Source organism: Leptidea sinapis, chromosome 24 (genome assembly GCF_905404315.1).
Source record: "Leptidea sinapis chromosome 24, ilLepSina1.1, whole genome shotgun sequence".
NCBI classification, from domain to species: domain Eukaryota; kingdom Metazoa; phylum Arthropoda; class Insecta; order Lepidoptera; family Pieridae; genus Leptidea; species Leptidea sinapis.
In genome coordinates, this window is record NC_066288.1 from 1,937,183 (window position 1) to 1,958,373 (window position 21,191).

The following is a 21,191-nucleotide window of genomic DNA, read 5'->3' on the forward strand; positions in this document are numbered from 1 at the left end:
TTTGATAAAAACTAAAACTGCATCAATCTGTAACGAATTTACATCTGTGCCGTGTTTGAAAGGATGCTCAATATGTTAGGTAACACACACACACACAAGCTTGTCAATAACGTTGTGCGGCCCCGCAGGCGGCTGGTGCCGGTGTTCTGCGCGCGGTACTGCGGCGCGGGCGGCGCTGGCGTGCGGCGCGCGTGCCTGTCGCTGGTCCGCAAGATGGTGCACTACGCGCCCGCGCCGCGCCTGCGGGCGATGTCCGGGCCGCGCACCGCCGCCGCGCTGGCGCACCTCGTGGCCACGGTGCTGGACGCGCAGGTACCACTACTGTGTGAACTAGGCGCGTGCCTGTCGCTGGTCCGCAAGATGGTGCACTACGCGCCCGCGCCGCGCCTGCGGGCGATGTCCGGGCCGCGCACCGCCGCCGCGCTGGCGCACCTCGTGGCCACGGTGCTGGACGCGCAGGTACCACTACTGTGTGAACTAGGCGCGTGCCTGTCGCTGGTCCGCAAGATGGTGCACTACGCGCCCGCGCCGCGCCTGCGGGCGATGTCCGGGCCGCGCACCGCCGCCGCGCTGGCGCACCTCGTGGCCACGGTGCTGGACGCGCAGGTACCACTACTGTGTGAACTAGGCGCGTGCCTGTCGCTGGTCCGCAAGATGGTGCACTACGCGCCCGCGCCGCGCCTGCGGGCGATGTCCGGGCCGCGCACCGCCGCCGCGCTGGCGCACCTCGTGGCCACGGTGCTGGACGCGCAGGTACCACTACTGTGTGAACTAGGCGCGTGCCTGTCGCTGGTCCGCAAGATGGTGCACTACGCGCCCGCGCCGCGCCTGCGGGCGATGTCCGGGCCGCGCACCGCCGCCGCGCTGGCGCACCTCGTGGCCACGGTGCTGGACGCGCAGGTACCACTACTGTGTGAACTAGGCGCGTGCCTGTCGCTGGTCCGCAAGATGGTGCACTACGCGCCCGCGCCGCGCCTGCGGGCGATGTCCGGGCCGCGCACCGCCGCCGCGCTGGCGCACCTCGTGGCCACGGTGCTGGACGCGCAGGTACCACTACTGTGTGAACTAGGCGCGTGCCTGTCGCTGGTCCGCAAGATGGTGCACTACGCGCCCGCGCCGCGCCTGCGGGCGATGTCCGGGCCGCGCACCGCCGCCGCGCTGGCGCACCTCGTGGCCACGGTGCTGGACGCGCAGGTACCACTACTGTGTGAACTAGGCGCGTGCCTGTCGCTGGTCCGCAAGATGGTGCACTACGCGCCCGCGCCGCGCCTGCGGGCGATGTCCGGGCCGCGCACCGCCGCCGCGCTGGCGCACCTCGTGGCCACGGTGCTGGACGCGCAGGTACCACTACTGTGTGAACTAGGCGCGTGCCTGTCGCTGGTCCGCAAGATGGTGCACTACGCGCCCGCGCCGCGCCTGCGGGCGATGTCCGGGCCGCGCACCGCCGCCGCGCTGGCGCACCTCGTGGCCACGGTGCTGGACGCGCAGGTACCACTACTGTGTGAACTAGGCGCGTGCCTGTCGCTGGTCCGCAAGATGGTGCACTACGCGCCCGCGCCGCGCCTGCGGGCGATGTCCGGGCCGCGCACCGCCGCCGCGCTGGCGCACCTCGTGGCCACGGTGCTGGACGCGCAGGTACCACTACTGTGTGAACTAGGCGCGTGCCTGTCGCTGGTCCGCAAGATGGTGCACTACGCGCCCGCGCCGCGCCTGCGGGCGATGTCCGGGCCGCGCACCGCCGCCGCGCTGGCGCACCTCGTGGCCACGGTGCTGGACGCGCAGGTACCACTACTGTGTGAACTAGGCGCGTGCCTGTCGCTGGTCCGCAAGATGGTGCACTACGCGCCCGCGCCGCGCCTGCGGGCGATGTCCGGGCCGCGCACCGCCGCCGCGCTGGCGCACCTCGTGGCCACGGTGCTGGACGCGCAGGTACCACTACTGTGTGAACTAGGCGCGTGCCTGTCGCTGGTCCGCAAGATGGTTCCGCATTCAAAATGTTCTTAAATGTTGAGGCCAATTTATCAATCGAAACACGCACTTTGCCACTTTTTTGCATTGTTATAGGTTCTAAACTCTAGGGATTAGAAATTATCATGACATTGAGAGCGTGCCATGCTCTATAAGTGACCATAAATGTTTGCAACTGGATTTAAGTATTGTTACTGTTATGGGCAGATAATGCTGTTATTTTCGTAATTGCTTCCCATAACATTATGCTATATTTTTTATAAACTTTCAGTTAAAAAGATCTCACTTCACAGTAATTTAGAACACTATTAGGACTCTATATGACATCAATACAAATATTTTGTGTGACAAGCAGGACGAGTTGTCCTTCCGCCGGCGTGCGCCGCAGCGCTATCACCGCAGTCGCTATATCCGACCGCCCGTGGTAAAGTTACGATGGTGTGATGATTGTTACGTTTATATACCCGCATTGTTATATATCCCACACTTTAACAGTCCGCCTTTGTAAATAAACTAGTCCATGTACTTTTTTAAATAATTTAGATCTGGGCACCTAGAATGCGCATGGTAATAGATACCTACAATAAGACCTCGATAAGTCGATCTTCATGGAAGACATCATGAAAATCTCGGTTCGCAGATATTATATACGACTCTCTATGTTTCTGTTTACTAACGTAACAGAAATTAAGATGTATGCTATTAAAAGTAATAATAAAAGGTAATAAGGTAACCTTAAGGCTTGCTCCGGTGAAGTTAGTTAATGAAAGCCTTGTTCTCAGTCCAGCGGTCGTGGTTGACAGGAAGTTTTAATAGGGACTGCTGTAATGAGCCTCACAATCGCTTTCTCTCTTCCTTAGAAGTCATTTTTTATTAGCACATCTTTCCACACATTATCTTACCCCAAACTAGGCTAAACTAGCTGTGAGTGTTAGACAACGATATATTGAATACCAAATATATATTTTTAAACATACTTTTATATATATATAAATATCCATGTCTCGGTTATTAATTATGACTCATTCGAGTACACTCATACCACGTCTAACTATTCTAGGTATTATGTGATGAAAAAAACTTTTCATACCTATTATTAATATATATAAAGAAGACACACATTTATTGAGCGCATAATAATAAAATACTCATACAACGTGTATGCAAAAAAACGACAAAACAAAAAACTTTGATCAACCTGTCGCAGATTTCAATGTTTTGCTATAGAATTTGTCAAATTTTTTATTTCATGTAATAGTGCACAAATTGTGCTCAAAATAGTTTGTAAGTAAATCACAAATAACTGATCGTATTGTCTTGTAAAGGGTTCAGATATCGAGCAATAGTTTTTGGGGAAGTTTTTTGAAAGAGAAGTGATGTTTTTTTATTAAGAATGACTTATCGAGGTTCAACTGTATTTCTTTTTATATTTGCTGATAGTTTTTGATATATTATTGTACCAACCAATTACTGATGACTAGGTTAGAAATCATTACGATGCAATTTGTCATGGTTACCATTACATTATAATATTACTGTAACCATCACACCTTCGAATTTTACCTTAATACAATGTTTTTGTCTAACCATTACCATGTCGTTCATGACCATTATTAACGGTTTATTCAATTTTTATAATCTCTGCTTGTTTAATAAGCACGATTTTTGTTTATATCAGTGATAAAAATGTAAAGTTTGCATATTTTTTTTTTATAATATGTCAGTTGTTTTGTATACTAAATAGTTTTTAATTATTATATTATACCTCATTGTGCCGTAGAGGAGTGCTATTCGCGATATTTATAATCTAGGTCCTTAAGAAACATTGATAGAAACATTTAAAGAAATTATCATTTAACTGTTTTATCACAAGATATTCACATGTCAATAAAAATCTAGAAACTGTGATAATCATAATTGTTAAGACTAGGAAGAAATCCTTTGTGGAGCGATGCGAGCTTTAAGCTGTTCCATCTATTGCTTTACATAACTGCAAAATTGCGTGGCAGTGTAACTCGCCCGGCCGCGTCGTGTCACGTTGGCGTTCGATGGCGATAATGTTTTATACGAATGCAGTCGATTCTCGAGACTGTCCAGTACTCTCTAACATTGTGGTCTTTTTGTGGTAGATATTTACGACAGCCATTAACTTGTGGCGACCCTAAAATTTATTATTAAAAGGAATTCAGTAGTTTAAGTGTCTTTTTTTCTATCTAATAAAAAAACACATAAATGAATTTTGAGAATGAATCTGAGTTTTTATGTAACCAAGGATATTGTTTTACAGGACGATGATGACGGTCACCTGACCGTGCTGGCCATTGCTGAAGAGCTGATGGTGAAAGCGACCGACATATACTTGGAACAGTTCGCAAGACTCGGTGTCTTCAGCAAAGTGGAGGCTTTAGCTTCTTCACATCCAGCGCCTGTTGACAGTGATGGCGCCGTTATCGCTGCGGGTTAGTAGCACTAATATACAGGGTTATTGCTTAATAGATACCTATTCCCGGTAAGAGGTGATAGGGGTGACTATTTGTGATAATTTTAACCAATGCAAAAGGCAGTAAAGGCTTCATTCATTCATTCATAACCAATGCAAAAGTGAACCATTTTTGAGTTTTTATCTTTTTTAAAGTAAGTCAAAAATGCAACATCAAATATTTATTACACGGAATACTGCCTACATCATCATCTAAGTGATGAACCACCACCGGTAAGAATTTAAATAATATTTTTTCTTCTGATTATTATTATTAGGATGATTCGTTATATTGTTATGGTTTATGTTTAAAGGAAGCGAAAGGAGCGCGCTGGATAGCGACAAGAGCAGCGACGCGGCCAGCCTGAGTCACAACACGGCGTACTCGTGGGGCGAGTGGTCGCTGTGCCGCGGCCGCGACGCACTCTATCTGTGGAGCGATGCGGCCGCGCTGGAGCTGAGCACTGGCTCCAACGGCTGGTTCCGGTTCCTGTTGGACGGGAAGCTGGCCACCATGTACTCCAGCGGCAGCCCCGAGCACCAGACTGACAACACAGGTGCAACACTTAACACTGACCACATACCCGCATCACGTCCATAATGAAACGTCACGTAAATGTTCTTTTGTGATTTAAAACGGTTATCATTTTGTATACTGAGTTCTCAAAATGAATTCATTAGTATCTTATTACAGGTCCTAATAAATAATACATGCAATAATCTAAATTATCAGACCATATTTACCAAAAATCAACTTTATACCCTCTGATTAAGAAAATTTGTGACTTTGTTATTTTAATTATATGATGAATTGTATATTTACAGAAAATCGTGGAGAGTTCATCGATAAATTACGAAGAGCGAGAGCGTCAGTGAAAAATACGGTGCCTCAACCTATTTTATCTAAATCGGGATCAACCAAACTGATTCTTGGCAATTGGATGTTGTCTTGTAAGAAGTGAGTATAATGTGATATACTGTGGTAGTGAGTATATTTTAAAAGTTCACATAACCGAAGTCCACATGGGTTATTAAACCACTTTGCGCTGGTCATACAGAGTGCAATGGATTATGGAGTAGACCTTATTTTGCACAGTTCTTCTATTTTGTTTGTCTATACCAATTAAACATATTTTTAGGGAAAAGGAGCTTCTCATACACAATTCAGATGGACAGCAGCAGACAACAATACTTAAGGAAAACCTGCCAGGCTTCATTTTTGAGTCCAACCGAGGAACAAAGCATTCATTTACAGCAGAAACATTTTTAGGTAATTTGAAACACACATTATTGAAAATACATCGATATATATAATTATTATTATTAATACATTAATACTACGTCATAAACATCTTGTTTCTCATTCTCCTGACATTATAATTGAAATGGTAGCTTTTTCAGTTATTATCTCTTTAAGCCAATTTAGATTAATTCTTTGTAAGAAATAAGTGCTATTTGTAAAGGAATTTATGTAATACATTATTTATAATAATATGTAATGGTTTATGTCATAGGTCCGGATTTGGCTAGTGGTTGGGTTGAACGTCGGGCAACAAATGTCAGTAATGGCAATGCGGTCCAAGGAAGAACTCGCCTTTCTGCTAAGGTTGAAGCTCAGAAAGCGCAGGTTTGCAATTTCAACTCCATAGTTATAATCGCATTTAATTGTTATATTAGGTTGTTATTTAAAAAATATGTTTCGGTATTATTGCTATTAGTTGTGAATTTAAAAATGCTTCTATGTTTACAACTAATTGGGCGCAGTTTATGCTCCTACAGCAGGATTCCAGGTGTTTCTATAACATTTATGCTATAGTATCCTTTACTAAAAACCATTTTATTCAATTCTTTGGAATATCGCAAAATAAGTGCTCCTGGGATTTTGTAAAAGCATATGCTTCGCCTAACACGGCTTGTGGTTTACCGTTTCTCATAACAACTTTTATTACTGTCACATTGACATCTGGACATATTCCATTTTATTTAATTAACGCGTAGTATCACAAACATAGATGGTACAGATATAATACTCACGGTTGAACTGTTTCACCTGACCCGGTCCAGGTGGGCGAGCGGGCTCGTGCGTTGTACTCGCGCCACCTGTCGAGCGCCGCGTGTCGCCAGCCGCGCGCGCCCGTGGCTCAGTTGCGGGCGCTGCTAGCGTTGTTACATCGCATCGCAACTCATCCTAAGGGTAACATCCTGCTGTTAAATATTTTATTTTAGTATCGGCATTGCGTGCCATTTTGGGTCTAAGGGATATAGCGAATGCTTTCGGTCGACCGTGTTACAAAGCGCTTGTAGCGATTTTCCTGAGAGATTATACAAATAGGTCACCAGCTTTTTGGCTGATCGGGCTATCAAGGTTGTTATCGGTGCATATTCCGACTTAAAATCTTTAAACGCTGGCTGTCCCGCAAAGCTGCGTTTCGCAACAGTTCCCCTGTTTCTGCATATATGTATTTATATATATGCTTACATATCCCTTATCCTATCCCCCCGGAGATCACTCCTCTATCTGCCACAGTTTGTATTATCATACTCAGGGGTTGATATATCGACTGACGTTCAGTTTCGTGATCACTTGGAAGAGAAGGCCTAATTAGCCTCTAAATAGCTTGATTTACTTAGTAAGGCGCGACAGTACTTCACTATAAGCAACTGTCTGCAGCTATAAATCCAACCTTACTGTGTTACCTTACGGCAGGGTAATATAGTCTTGATTTGAAGGTTGTGCCGATTTGATTACTCATAATATGGTTAGTTAAACTTATTTTACCGCATATGGATTATGGTATTTATTTATTTATTTATTTATTTATTATTACCTATATTGTTAATAAAAATACTTATATGATTGAAAAATAAATATTTCAGGTGACTGGAAAAAGGAGTTAAAGGAAACATTGGACCAATTGGGTGAAATGTTGTGTGGAGAGGAACTTTTGTCTGCATATGAGTTGCAGTCATCTGGCTTAGCTCCTGCTCTTTTACAAGTTCTCACAGCTCAGCCAAATGGTAAGGGACAGCTTTCTATGTACATATACATATTATCTGAACTAATTGATATAAATAATAGTATTTTTCTATAGTGGAAAGTAACAAAATTTGCTAAACAGAATAAGGATTTGTGTATCACATAAATGTATTAGTATATATTGACACGAGAGTGGGTCAGGGATTAGAAATAATACTCCGCTTATAAGAACGAGTCTTTATTTGGGGTTCACTTTTTCTGAACTTGCACTTCGCCGGTCTGCCGCTGTTCCTCTTGTGGGCGGCGGTACCCACAATGCGTCACACCGCACCAAACACTCAGTCTCTTCTATCTTCTTCTTCTTGAAACACTTCCACTTTTCACTACTTCTTCTTTTCTTCTTCTTTACACTCTCGAGTCAGATCTAGAACTGCCGTAGGCCACGCTTAGTACGGCTTATATACCCCCGGATCTGTTCTATTTTCAAAATTATTCTCCCATTCCATCTTTAAATTTAAATTGTACTAGAAAATTCTTTTAACTATTTTTATCCTGCTTACACATTTTCCATCCCTTGTTTTCTGTTCGATTTGATCCTGAACTTACTAGAAATTTCCATTAACTTTACAAAACCCAAAAAATTCCATAAACTGGTAGGTGTATCGAACCCGGGTCTACAGCATCTAAAGTAAACACTTTTACGCTAAAGCTACGAGTATTGCTGACGGAGCAATACTCGTAGTAAATTATCAATGTCTTGAAATTTGACAACTCGTCATGTATATTGCCGTACGATATGACGTCTGACAACTCTCGTCATATATGTCGAAGCGTTGCTACGGGGCATTGCCCCCTCACAAGACATGATCGTCCCGATCATCGTTGAAACGTTGCTTCCGTAGTACTTAGCCACCCGATCGACATGTACGATTTTCGGGGGACGCTGGATTCTGAGAGTCACATCATTTATCCTTGTGAAAAGTAATCACAAGTATGGTCCCTCCCAACTTGGTTGAAGCTTCGGAGATTTCCCCTTTCGTTTTATGGGATTGTGTAACCAAATCAGGGTTCCTTCCTCAAAACTAGGAACATTAGCTCTTCGATTGTAGCGCGTCTTCATCCGTTCACTTGCCTTAAGCCCAGTTCTTCTAATTTCCTCGTAGATGTCAATCATCTTATTCCGTAACTCATCCACATATTCTGTTATACTTTTCGGAGTATCCGGTGGACAACCTGGCAGTTGGCAGCTGGCAATCTCAATTCCCTTCCAAAATTGGCGTACGCAGGAGTCACCGTAGACGTCTCGTCTATTGCGGCTCTATACGACATGAGAAACAGTGGAATGTGCTCATCCCAGATATCCTGATGACTGTCCACTACTTTTGCCTGATGCCGCTCCAATGTTTGGTTAAACCTCTCCACCATTCCATCCGACTGTGGATGATATGGCGTAGTTCTGGTTTTATGGATTCCCAAGATCTTGCAAACTTCTTGGAATACTTGTGACTTGAAGTTCCGCCCTTGATTACTGTGCATCTCCAAAGGCACACCGAATCTGCAGAAAACTTCATTCACCAGCTTCGTCGCAACGGTGACTGCTTCTTGATTCGGTAGAGCAAATGCTTCCGGCCACTTCGTGAAATAATCCATCACCACCATTATCATCATGCATGCATCACCAAACTGTTCCATTGTGCCGAGAGACTCTTGGTAGCCGTACTGTGTATAGCCACTTCAGACCATTTTGGTTTAAGTGATCCACTTGCTAGCCAATGTAAAAGTGGTTGAAGATCCTTATCATTTTCCTGAGCTCTCCTCATTGCATCGTTGCTCCAGTTCTAGTCGATCGAATCTGTTCTGATCAGCCGTATCATAAAACTCTTTCTCCTCCTGACGAATGCAATGTTTGCATAATTCCATCGGACAAGGTCTTCTAGATAAAGCATCTGCATTTCGATGACTTTTTCCTCCTCGATGCTCGATTTCAAAGTCATACTCTTGAAGTTGCTCAATCCAACTGGCCATTTGTCCTTCCGGATTCTTGAATTCTAGTAACCACTTCATGTTGTAATGTCTTTACCACGGCCAGTAACTAAGAACCCTACAAGTCACACAGCAGTTTTTCTCCGGCTTCGATAAAGATTTGCTAAAGTATGCAATTACAACTTCTTGATATCCTCTCTTCTGAGATAGTACTCCACCAATTCCGGTGTTGCTAGCATCAGCATTCACTATGAATCTTCCCTCTGTATCAGGATATCCGAGGATAGGTGATTCACATAGTCTTCAACTCTAAGAAAGCTTGTTCGCATTCTTCATCCCAGGAAAAGGCTCTTTTCTCCTCTGTCAGTCGATGTAGGTGCTTAGCAACATCGGAAAACCCTTTCACAAAGCGTCGATAATAAGAACATAGTCCTAGAAATGCTCTCACATGTGTCTTTCCTGTCGGCGTCGGCCAGTCCTTGACAGCACTTATCTTGGCAGGATCCGTCGCAACGCCTTACTCCGAGATAATGTGACCCAAGTAATTCACCTGACGTTGATAGAAGGAACATTTCTTTGGACTCAACTTCAAGTTTGCACCCTGCAGTTTTGCGAAGACTTTTTCGAGCTTCTTAAGATGATCTTCAAAACATCGTCCCATAATGATTATGTCATCCAAGTAGACAATATGTATCTTATGTATTATTTAATATTTTTTACGAATTTGAAGGATGTTTCCATTCATCTAGTGTTTTTTAAATTTGGAGTATTGAAGAATATTACTGAAATTGACCCACATAAATTTCATACAGTTTGCGTTAAAGACTTACTAGTTTATAAGTAAATTTTTAGTATTTCTCAATTTTGTTCGAGCGTATAGCATCCCATTTTGCAAACATAAAACTAACTTCCTGTCCAAAATTCTACCTCATCATTCTACCTTTTAGAGTCAAAGTAATCTGTACTTCAAATTTAAAATACTAGATGGTTTGTTACACAAATAATTGCTTATTCTTCAAACATTTTTTTTTTCATATAATTTTTTTTCAAAGAATGCTTCCAATTAATTGTGTTGTTATAATGAGAGTGCTGGTTTAAATACACAGATGTTCCGGGACAGCTAGCGGAACGCGAGCGTATCGTCCGCCAATGGGTGTGCGAGGGCGAGTCCCCCGGCGCCGCGGTGGTGGCGCGGCTGGTGGCCGTGCTGGAGAGTGTGGAGCGCCTGCCCGTGCTGGCGCCCGCGCCCGACGGCCCGCACGCGCACCCCGCCGCGCTGCACCACCTCACCAAGAGGATCAGGTGACCACCATGATCCATCGCATGTCTACTGGACGGTCTTCATTTGTTTGTTATTGTCTCTTATATATTGTATGTGTAGCATCAGGCCACGGCATTCTTGTTTTTTTTTTTATTAAGAAAACAAAGACAGAGTTATCTCTCAATCACTTGATTCATTCCAATTGTAATTTAGGTCTCTTTATTCAGTACGATTTCAATAAACAGATTCAATCGATTTCGTAAAGTGGGCACCGGGCAATGTTCGATGAACGAATGAACCGAATTGTGCGCGCGCGCTGCTTTATATAGGCTCTGTGATGGGGATCGAATGACACATCGTACGATCTTTCGACCAATTACCCGTTGCACGTTGTTTTACAAAACATTGATAGAGGCGCCGTCACGGCCATACTGACATACGCTCGTCCTCGAGAGTCTTTTGAGCATCTGCGAACAAGACAAAAAAAACTGTTCGGTACGTGAACTAGCAACAGACAAAGTGCTACTATTAACAGATATAGTGTCGCTATCAGAAAGTTCATCCTCAGCGTCACAAATTACAGCTAAGTTATGATTAGCATCCGCCGTCACGGCATCATCATTATAAGTTTCAACTACTTCTAAAAAACCTAATGTACCACGGGGTACTTCGCGTAGGTTTCATGGGCAACTTTGTACGTGTGATTGGATCCATTAACAAGATTCAATTCATACCTATCGTTTTCTAGGACAGCTATGATTTTAAACGGGCCTTATTAGGGGCTGGAAGTTATTGGATACAGGGATTTGAGTTATTTTGAAAAATTTGGAATCAATTGTCGAAAATAATCCAATAAACTGCCTAACCTGTTTAGCTGTGGATGGTTTTGGAGCATTTTGTAAAGTTTGAACTTTGTGCGGATTAGGTTTGAGAGCTCCTGAGGTCACGACATAACCTAAGTACTCGATCTCCTTTTTCATAAAGTATTATCTAGTCGAGAAAGGCCCTCATCAATGGTTTTCGATGCCGAAAGGGCATCGTGCATATAAACCTTGACCCTGTCATCTTTTAAAGGTTTAAGCGGGGAATGAATAGCCCTTTGGAAAACCTGTGGAGCGTTCTTAAGACCAAATGGCATCGTCAAAAATTCGTACTGGCCTATTGGTGTGCCACTGAATCCTCATGAACCTTTACCTGGTGAAAGCCTGAGGGCATGTCGACAATACTGTAATAATGCGCTCCATGCAATTTATTATTTTGGTCACTGATTAGAGGAAGTGGTTAGCTATCCGTACGAGTATTGCTGTTGAGCGCTCTGTAATTTACACACAACCGATCGCTACTGACTTTCGTTTTTACTAATATGATGGGGCTTCAAAATAGTCACGGTTTTAATACGAGTAGTTGGCAATGTGTGTATAAAATTATTAGAGTATTTCTTGAGTATACCCAACAACCGCTTTTTATCGCATCCTACGAGGTCGGCATCGATCGAGTCTTCGTGAAATGGTAAGAATGTTGTACAAGAGTTTGATATCTTTTTCTTAACAAAAGTCAATTTATCATTACTAATCTGAACGGAAATCCCTACTTCTAAAACATCACGGCCTAATAAAACTTCTCCACTAAGAAACTCATCTGGCAAAGCGTGATAAGTGATGTCAAAATTAAGGTTTTGGACTATAGTGGGACATTTAATTTGTAGCAGAGAAATCACATTATTACTACCTACATTTAAGAAACTTGCAACAGCTTTGCTTAATCAAACTACATTCTGAACCAAAATCAAAAACAAAAGGCAATTTTATACAACTTATCTCAATCAATCCATGCGCAGCTCAAGTACACACGTTAACCTGCTTGCTGAAACTGGCGGCAGCACCTGCAGCATCTTCCTCTTTCTTGTAACGCAGGAGGCATACGAAAGCTACGTGGCCGGGATTGGCACACACGTAGCAGGCGACAGATGGACGTGGATTCTGCGGAGTGGCCGAGAAACGTTGTGGCTCTGTCTTGGCTACCATTGAAGAGTTCCTTGCGACGAACCTATTTCTGTCGCGGCAATCTAGGCCTCGATGACCGTGTCTCCTGCAAAAGTGGCTGCTGCCGCGAAATGTAGTATTGCTTCTAAAGCGCTTTGCGTCCGAATCAGACGAATCAATGTCTTCGTTACGCCCCTTAATGTGGAACCACGCAATGTGTGAAATAATTGGCTTTTGTCATTTATAACCACTGAATTCAACTCTCGACGAAATTTTTCATCGCACTGAGACAGCATGGAGATTGCAAAGCCAGTGATCATCTTCTCGGGCATTTTCACTTCAGGAATTTTCTCAGTTAATTACCATAATCGCATTCCCGCTTCAGCAGGGCTCTCTTTGCCATCTAAAGGAAATTTAATAATCTAATCGAAGTAGTCTTGAATCATCATTGGCTAAGCAAATCTTGATACCAACATCTCTTTGATCGTCGGCCATGATATTTGATCCGGTTTGATATTCGTCAGACAGGTTGCAGCACGCTCCTTGAGAGAATGTGTTAGTGCATGTATGAAGTCGATTCTTTTTAGGTTTGTTCTATTATCATTTCGCTGAGTGTGCACCAGTTGATGATGTCGGATTCAGGTTCATCCGGGTCATAATTGACTTATTTAATCGGTGCATGCTGAACAGGCTGACAAGATGTCATATTATCAGCGATTTATTCAGATCTAGATCTCTTCCATACCAGTCGAAAATAACATTTGCTCCATTACTGTATTCCTCGGCGCATTTGGCGATGATGATTGGTGTGGGGGTGGATCCCACTTCTGGTGTAGCGTTAGGCCCCGGCATTGTTTTTTGTTAATAAGAAAACAAAGACAGTTTTTTTTCAATCACTTGATTTATTTCAATTGTAATTTTAATAAACAAATTCAATAGATAAAAATTTCAAGGCTACTCGGTGATTACGTAACATGTGCACCGGGCAATGGTCGATGAACGAATGAACCGTGTATTTTTTTTTTTTTTTTGCGCCCAAGCAAGGGAATGGGCTACCCTCCGGGATAACGACGGGAGGGAGGTGGTGAATGCTCATGCATACCAACGCAGCCTAAGTCTGCGTTGGTTATGTGGGACTCACGTGAAAAACCTAGGTGCCTACCCACTAAACACCACCTGCAGTTGGCTTTGGGCAGGTGCCCTCTAAGCCTACATCGAAGGCGACCTTCTCATGGGGAGAGAGAGGCGCAAGCGGCACTCCCTATGGAGTTTCCGCTGGGATATTGCACAGAGGGTGCTATCTAATTGGGACTAGTCACATCAGAAGGATGATCACAAAATAGAGGTGAATCTAAATGCGTCTGATTGTCCCCGGATGCCAAAAGGCGTTCCAGGTCAGACGAGAGTTTGTTAGGGGGATCGGAGAGGGCGTGTCTGGGCCTCCTGACTTGATAACGTGAAGGAGGGGAGGCGGTATAATCCGCTGCCTCCTTAATCAGGGGATTTGGGTGATTGTCTGAGGACTTAAAGAAAGTTTCAGACAAGCACTTAAGGTGTTGTTGGATGGTGGGGAGCTCTAAGTCCCGGTGAAGGTCTGCGTTTCTAACACACCAGTGGGCATTGACAGCCTTACGGCAGAAAATGGATTGAACTGTTTGTAGTTTGTCTATAATATTGGGTTTCGCATGAGCGAAAACTGGAGCGGCGTAAGTCATAACCGGTCGAAAACCGAGTAGTGCGCGCGAGATGCTTTATATAGGCCCTGTGGTGGGGATCGAATGACACATCGTACGATCTTTCGACCAATTACCCTTTGCACGTTGTTTTACAAAACATTGATAGTAGCAGTCATATGCATATTATTTGTGTTATGTAAACAAGTATATTACATTTACCAATATTTTTTGTTCTTATTGTATTCACTACACGCTATTAAATCGCTTTTATGATTATTAGTGTGTATGAAACAATATCGAGAAAATTTGAAATCGTCATTCAAATACATACAAGACAATTTCTCAAAATAGTACATCTTTTATCAAATCGTGATATTTGTTGAAGTCAGTGAACGCATATAAAATTAATTATGTAAGCAGTGTTTTATACTATCATTATCACTGCCAAGTCACACATTAAAGTAACACTGGTAAACTATCAATGAATATAAAAGTGTGTGCGGGTAATTTTTACGCGCGATTGAAGTTAAAATTAAATAAATTCACCTCAAAACTTTCAAATTCTTTTCAAACTTCATTTTTTTACTTTACCAAAAACTAGTCTTCTTCATTTGCTGTCAATAAAATATTACAATAACTGTACCTACTTAACCACCACCACTTTGATTTGAGAATGCATGATGAATTAATTTTAATGATTATTTCAGAACTAAGAAATTTCATGTTGTGTTTAATGTGTTTTGTTTTTAAAAATATTTTTTAAATACCAGTAAATTGGAGTCGCAACATGAGAATATGAACAATAAGAACGTTAATTCTAGTGAAACGTCTTTTTTTTCTTGTTTTTCAAGATCGTCTTTGTTTACGCGACAAGGTCTAGTCGTCGATGACAATTTTGCCACTCGTAGTGTGCATGTTAGGATAAACGAGAAATTAGTCGAGTTAAATCAACTTATTGGAGTCCTTACACGTAAAAGTAATTCCTATATCCTTGGGACAATGATCCGTATGATTTCTGCACTACTTAACAACACATGTACGTATTTTTAATTGAAAATCAGTGTTTTATATGTTTTAAAAATCACGTCGGACTAGGATTCCATCGTGGTCACTCGCCAACCCAAATTAATCCGCGTGTAGGTACAGTTTGAAAGGCCTGCCAACCAGATAGTTAAATGCTTACATGTTTCATATGCGTTCACTGGCTCAAATGTCATTATTTGCATCACCAGATTACGCGTTGAGCGAGCCAGTGAAGATACGTCAGAGGACGTGGCTAACAACAACTCGACTCGTAACCTTAAGGTGGAAGCTTTGACGACTGTCAGACAACTAGAGAAATTCCTCGCGAAGTCTGTTGCGCGCCAGTGGTACGACATGGAGCGCTCGACCTACAACTTTGTGCAAAAGATTAAGACGGAGGCACCTATAAACTTTATTTATGATGTGAGTCAATAATATTAAGTATATCTATTTGCATTGGTTATATTGGTTACACAGTTCATTCGCATTTTAAGTTCTTAATGAAACATAATATTCTCGAATACCACTACATAATATAGCTTAATAAGCAAGTTCAAGAACGCGTTAAATTCAGATAAAAGCCCATAAAAATATGAGCGAAAGCTATATAGTTGTATTAATATGAACCAAAAGTAAAAAAAATGAATAGTAACCAAAATTGAATTTTGGTAAACTTTTAACATAAGTAATGTTAAAAGTTTATTTTTTGTGGGTAAAGGTCTGACGACAAGTCAGTACGCAAAAATTGAATACTTTTATTATCATTATTATTATTGATGTCCCTATTCTTCATCACTTCTTTTTATGACAATATTTCTTCCAAGTGTTTGCAGCCTTTCCGTTGATTTCCGTGTTAAAGTTGGAAAAATTAAAAAAAAAGTTGCATTTAGTATTTGTATTTAAAGAATATAATAATAAATATTTGCATATCAGTAGATAAAAATTTCTTAATTTGTATATCTGTAAAAAAAACATTTGAAATGCCTTGAATTTCTGTGATAATTTAAGCAAAATTTTACATATTTTGCAGCACGATTTCGATGAAAATGGGGTGTTCTACTTTATTGGTACTAATGCTGGTACTTCCGAGTGGGTAAACCCCGGTGCACACGGTCTGGTGAGCGTGTGGTCTTCGGATGGCAGACAGCTGCCGTACGGAAGAGCTGAAGACGTCCTATCAAGGTCTCCCGAACCTTTGAACGTGCACACCAACGATGATAGAAGAGCATTCGTTGCGATTGACCTGGGCTTACACATCGTGCCTACTGCGTACACGCTGAGGCATGCTCGTGGATATAGCAGATCTGCGCTTAGAAACTGGCTGTTCCAAGTGAGTAACTCAAATAAGTTAGAGTCTAACTTGTTCCGTATTGAAATGTAGGACAACCTTTATAACCAGACTCAATTGAATTCGATCAATTTTCTACAAACTGAATAGCAGACTTCTGAGCATTGTGTTGGTTCGCTCTCCGCTGAGAATGTTGCATATTTTTCAGTATACAGAATAATGAACCTTTGTTCTCAGTAATTGTAAGGTCCATGGAGGTTTCACGTTTCGTGATTATAGATTATGTCGTGACGAAACTACCTAGGACTTAAATTAGAGCTCGATATACACCTTTATATTACAATGTGCGAACTGAGTGATCACCTACCATCAATTGAGCTCCAACCTCATTTGTTATAATTGACTTAAGACAATAAATTAAGTTATGTAGGGGTATTTACAAAGGGGACGGAGAATTGGTCCATATGAAGGTATTTGTTTTTTCGAAACTCATACCAAAATCGGTGACTTTTGAACTTTTAATATAGTAGATTCCGTCTAGACTAAAAAACTGCATTTGGTGATTCGGAACAAATGGCAAATATGGAAAAAAAAATCAGTCTTCATTTCAAATCTTAAGTTTAACTTTTGTTTGCAGCAATTTTTCTCAGATATTGAGATCTTTCTCAAAAACTAGTTTAAAATAATTACTAAGCCTTTCTTAATGTTTACTGTAATACTGGTTTTGTAAATATGTAACTCAAATATAAAACAAATTAGATGTCTATGGACGGAGTGACGTGGAGCACACTAGTGGTACACAATGACGAGCAAGCGCTACAAGAGCCAGGCAGCACGGCCACGTGGTGGGTGCGGGGAGACACGCCCTACCGCTACCTGCGCATACAACAGAACGGCAAGAACGCGTCTGGCCAGAGCTACTACCTGTCGCTCTCGGGGCTGGAGCTCTATGGCAAGGTGAGGACATTACTAATACTGGGTATTATGGGAACGTATATGTTCTCAAAATACAATACAACTCGAAGAACATGTTTCTTTCCTTACTTTTATAGTTCCATATCTTTAAAAGAGAAAAAGAATCCTTATGGTAGTCGTTTCATATTGTTGTCCGTTTTTCTAGATTTCTGATCCTGTTTGATAATTTGCCTTGTATTATTTATTTATTTATTCAGGAACAAAACAGTCTTTTACAATAGTGAGTTACAAATATACATAAACTAGAAGATAAAACAGTTCCATAAATTAAATACTAATTATGTTTATAATGGACAATAAAGCAAAATAAAAAACAACAGATATTTTAAACCAAAAGTAAAAACTACAAAATTACAATATACAAAACGAAAATTAAAACAGTTATAAGAGTATAGTTAAGAACAGGACACAACAACAATGATTTTATTAAGTATTTGAGTTATTAATTGTTTTTAAATTGAGTTTAATATCACCTACTATTTTCTTATATTTTTGTATATTTAATGAAAATATATCGATTTCAGTAAGATGTTTGTTGTACAAACTAAAGGAGCGCCTCACAAACGTATGTCCTGCTTAATTGCTTTTATAAGGTGACACATAAAATGTAATCTTAGAACGAGAAGAGATTTGCGGTGTTATAAATTTAATTAGATTTAACAAGGATGCTGAGTCAAGCTTATTGTTAATAATTTTAAATAGAAAAATTGGTTTGATATAATTTGATGGTTGGTATATTTAGAAGGGCATTATAATTATAATGATATTGGCGATCCTTAGAAATGTGTTTGTCTGAGGGGTGGATTTTAAATGAGCTATTTATATTGTAATATTTTTGGAATTAATGGACTGTATGAAGCCCAATTGGCCAGGGTAGCCCACGCTCGCGCGTTGATTTTCTTCAATATTCACAAAAACAGTTTACACAGCAGGCCTGCTATATTTCACGGGATTTCTTACAATTTATAATGTTTTAAGTTAGAATCGCACTATATTTTAAGGTCAACACAAGCATCAGCGGGATTAATTAGGATACATTATATGTATCGTGTCACACGAGGGCGGACATTAACGATTTGATAGTCACCAAAACGTAGGTGTATCGTAAATTGCGGCTCATGACGAACTGGCGTGCTAATTGTCCAAAGGACGGAATGACACAAACGACGCATAGACTGCTTATTCACTCGATATCGATATGATTCGCGCGATATTTGAATGAAATTCAACAGATCCTTTTCTCAAGATGTTGTGGAGGTATCAAGTTAAAAATTAATATATGCACAACTCCTTTCAACAGATCCGACCATCTATATCTCGTCCGTCTATTTTACTCTAGATGTATGCACGCCCACTAACTCGTTCGGTAATGTGGTCAGGTGGTGAGCGCGGCGGACAGCGCCCCGCGGCAGCTGTGCGGCTCCGCGTCGTGCGTGTCGCCGGGCGTGCGCACGCGGCGCGTGTCGCGCGCGCGGCCGCTGTGTGCGGGCGCCCGCGTGGCGCGCGGCCCCGACTGGAAGTGGCGCGACCAGGACGGGCCCGGCCCGGCCATGGGCACCGTCACCTCCGACCTGCACAACGGATGGGTGGACGTCAGGTGCGGACACGTGATTACTATAACTCTCCCATTCATTCATACCAGTGGGAGCCTCCTTTGTACAGGAAACCGGCTAGATCATGGGTACCACAACGTCGCCTATTTCTGCTGTGAAGCAGTAATGTGTAAACATTACTGTATTTCGGTCTGAAGGGCGCCGTAGCTAGTGAAATTACTGGGCAAATGTGACTTAACATCTCATGTCTCAAGGTGTCGAGCGCATTTGTAGTGCCGCTCAAAATTTTTGGGTTTTTCAAGAATCCTGAACGGCACTTGCATTGTAATGGGTAGGGCGTATCAATTATCATCAGCTGAACGTCCTGCTCGTCTCGTCCCTTATTTTCATTAAAAAAATCATATATCTATTTTATTCTCTATTTTTACATTGAATTAGCCTAACTAAATTAAAATCAAGGCCTTATTTGGAATTCGTTCAACAATTCATAATGTTTCCATCAAAACCAAATCGATCAATCCTTCCTCTGTGTATGTATTGGTGTATAATAAATACAAACTGTAATTTCATTGTTTAATATAAAATTATTTTATAAACATGTATGAAGTAATGGCCCTCAATATGAAGTAAAAAATAAAAATCAAAATTAATTGCTATTATTAAAATTACAAATATTTTCTTTAGCCCTTTCCGATCATTTAACTAATGATGAATAATTTTAAACCTTTCCGAACAACTCATCCATTAATTAAAATTTTAAATATACGTTACGGTAAACTCTAAACGTCATCATAATATGTACCGCAGACCTTATATTCTTTGATTTAATATATTATGTTGGTATAGGTGGGATCACGGCGGTCGCAACTCTTACCGCATGGGGGCCGAGGGAAAGTTCGATTTAAAATTGATTGGCACGTACGAAGCGCCACGATCTCGTAAGAGTCACTCCACGCCGAGCCTTCCAGACGCTACCAATAATGATAATCAGGTTAGTCACTAAATAATCCTCTATAACCTTTTGTATAATCTGCCCGATGCTTCTAGGCACCTTAGGTTCGATGGTGAATACCTATTTATAACCTCAATAAAAACGTTACATTTCAAAGTATGAAACAAATCAGTTGTTTCAATCTATTTATTATCTCTTTTTTTTATCTGTGAGTAAGTGAATCTTATGAAGAAATTCGATACATTTAAATTTTATTGTGATAAAGGAAAACTATGAAACTCAAACTGCGAAAAAAATTATGTCGTGTGAAAACTAGGACAAAATTTTTGAAAAATCGGAGCACAATAGGCATACCAGTACGACATACCTGAAGAAGTTAACTGCGAAATAGTTTTGACCCATATGAAGAAGCTAGATACACAAACAACTCTATATTAAAACAAAACTTTAGTAACTATATAATTAAATAAATAATTATTTAACTACATACCTTTGACTTCTATTGAGTTTCTACGATGGCACAGTGATATGGTTTTATAAAGTTTTAAGAGGTCGTTGGTATTATTAATTTCTTTTAATATATTGTCCTTGTAGGCTAAGTGTCGTAAGAATTTTTTTGTACTCTTTCTATTCTGTCTTTATGCACTTTATAGTTAGGATTCCATAAAATAGAGCAATATTCAAGTTTACTTCTTATCATTGAATTAAACAGCGTTAATTTTGTGGATGGTTGCCATTTATACTGTAATCAAAATTAATATTTCTTACTTTTCTGCTGAAGGTGATACTGTAACATATCAAATGATTTAATTTTAGATTATTTTCATTGCACCAAACCGGAAGTCTATCTAAATCCTGTTGCATATTCCTTGAGTCTTCAATATTATTTATTTCACTATACATCTTGAGGTCATCTGCATAAAGATGGAATTGAGAAAACTTAAAACATTTGGCTATATCATTAATGAAAATATCGAACAACGTGAGGCCAATATTGGAACCCTGCGGAACACCAGATACCGCAATAAAAGTATTTGAATGGTACCCTCCAATAACAACATTCATTTAACGGTT

At 41.4% G+C, this 21,191-nt stretch overlaps 1 protein-coding gene across 1 annotated transcript; it reads left to right on the forward strand.

Annotated features, from left to right (window-relative positions):
• Positions 1–213: 213 nt before the first annotated feature.
• LOC126971884 (E3 ubiquitin-protein ligase HECTD1-like) lies at positions 214–20,192 on the forward strand. The gene is made up of 14 exons (XM_050818400.1): positions 214–1,929; positions 4,256–4,427; positions 4,762–5,004; positions 5,273–5,405; positions 5,587–5,717; positions 5,962–6,074; positions 6,512–6,641; positions 7,325–7,465; positions 10,514–10,709; positions 15,559–15,772; positions 16,380–16,679; positions 17,397–17,594; positions 18,992–19,209; positions 20,012–20,192. The coding sequence occupies exons 1-14, from the start codon at positions 214–216 to the stop codon at positions 20,166–20,168; spliced, it is 4,062 nt and encodes a 1,353-aa protein (XP_050674357.1). The 3' UTR covers positions 20,169–20,192.
• The last annotated feature ends 999 nt before the right edge of the window (positions 20,193–21,191 follow it).

Coding starts and splice junctions, on each gene's coding strand:
- LOC126971884 (XM_050818400.1), top strand. CDS start 214: ATGGTGCACTACGCGCCCGCGCCGCGCCTGCGGGCGATGTCCGGGCCG. Junction 5,406..5,586: donor TGGATGTTGTCTTGTAAGAA/GTGAGTATAATG, acceptor ACATATTTTTAG/GGAAAAGGAGCTTCTCATAC. Junction 5,718..5,961: donor TACAGCAGAAACATTTTTAG/GTAATTTGAAAC, acceptor TTTATGTCATAG/GTCCGGATTTGGCTAGTGGT.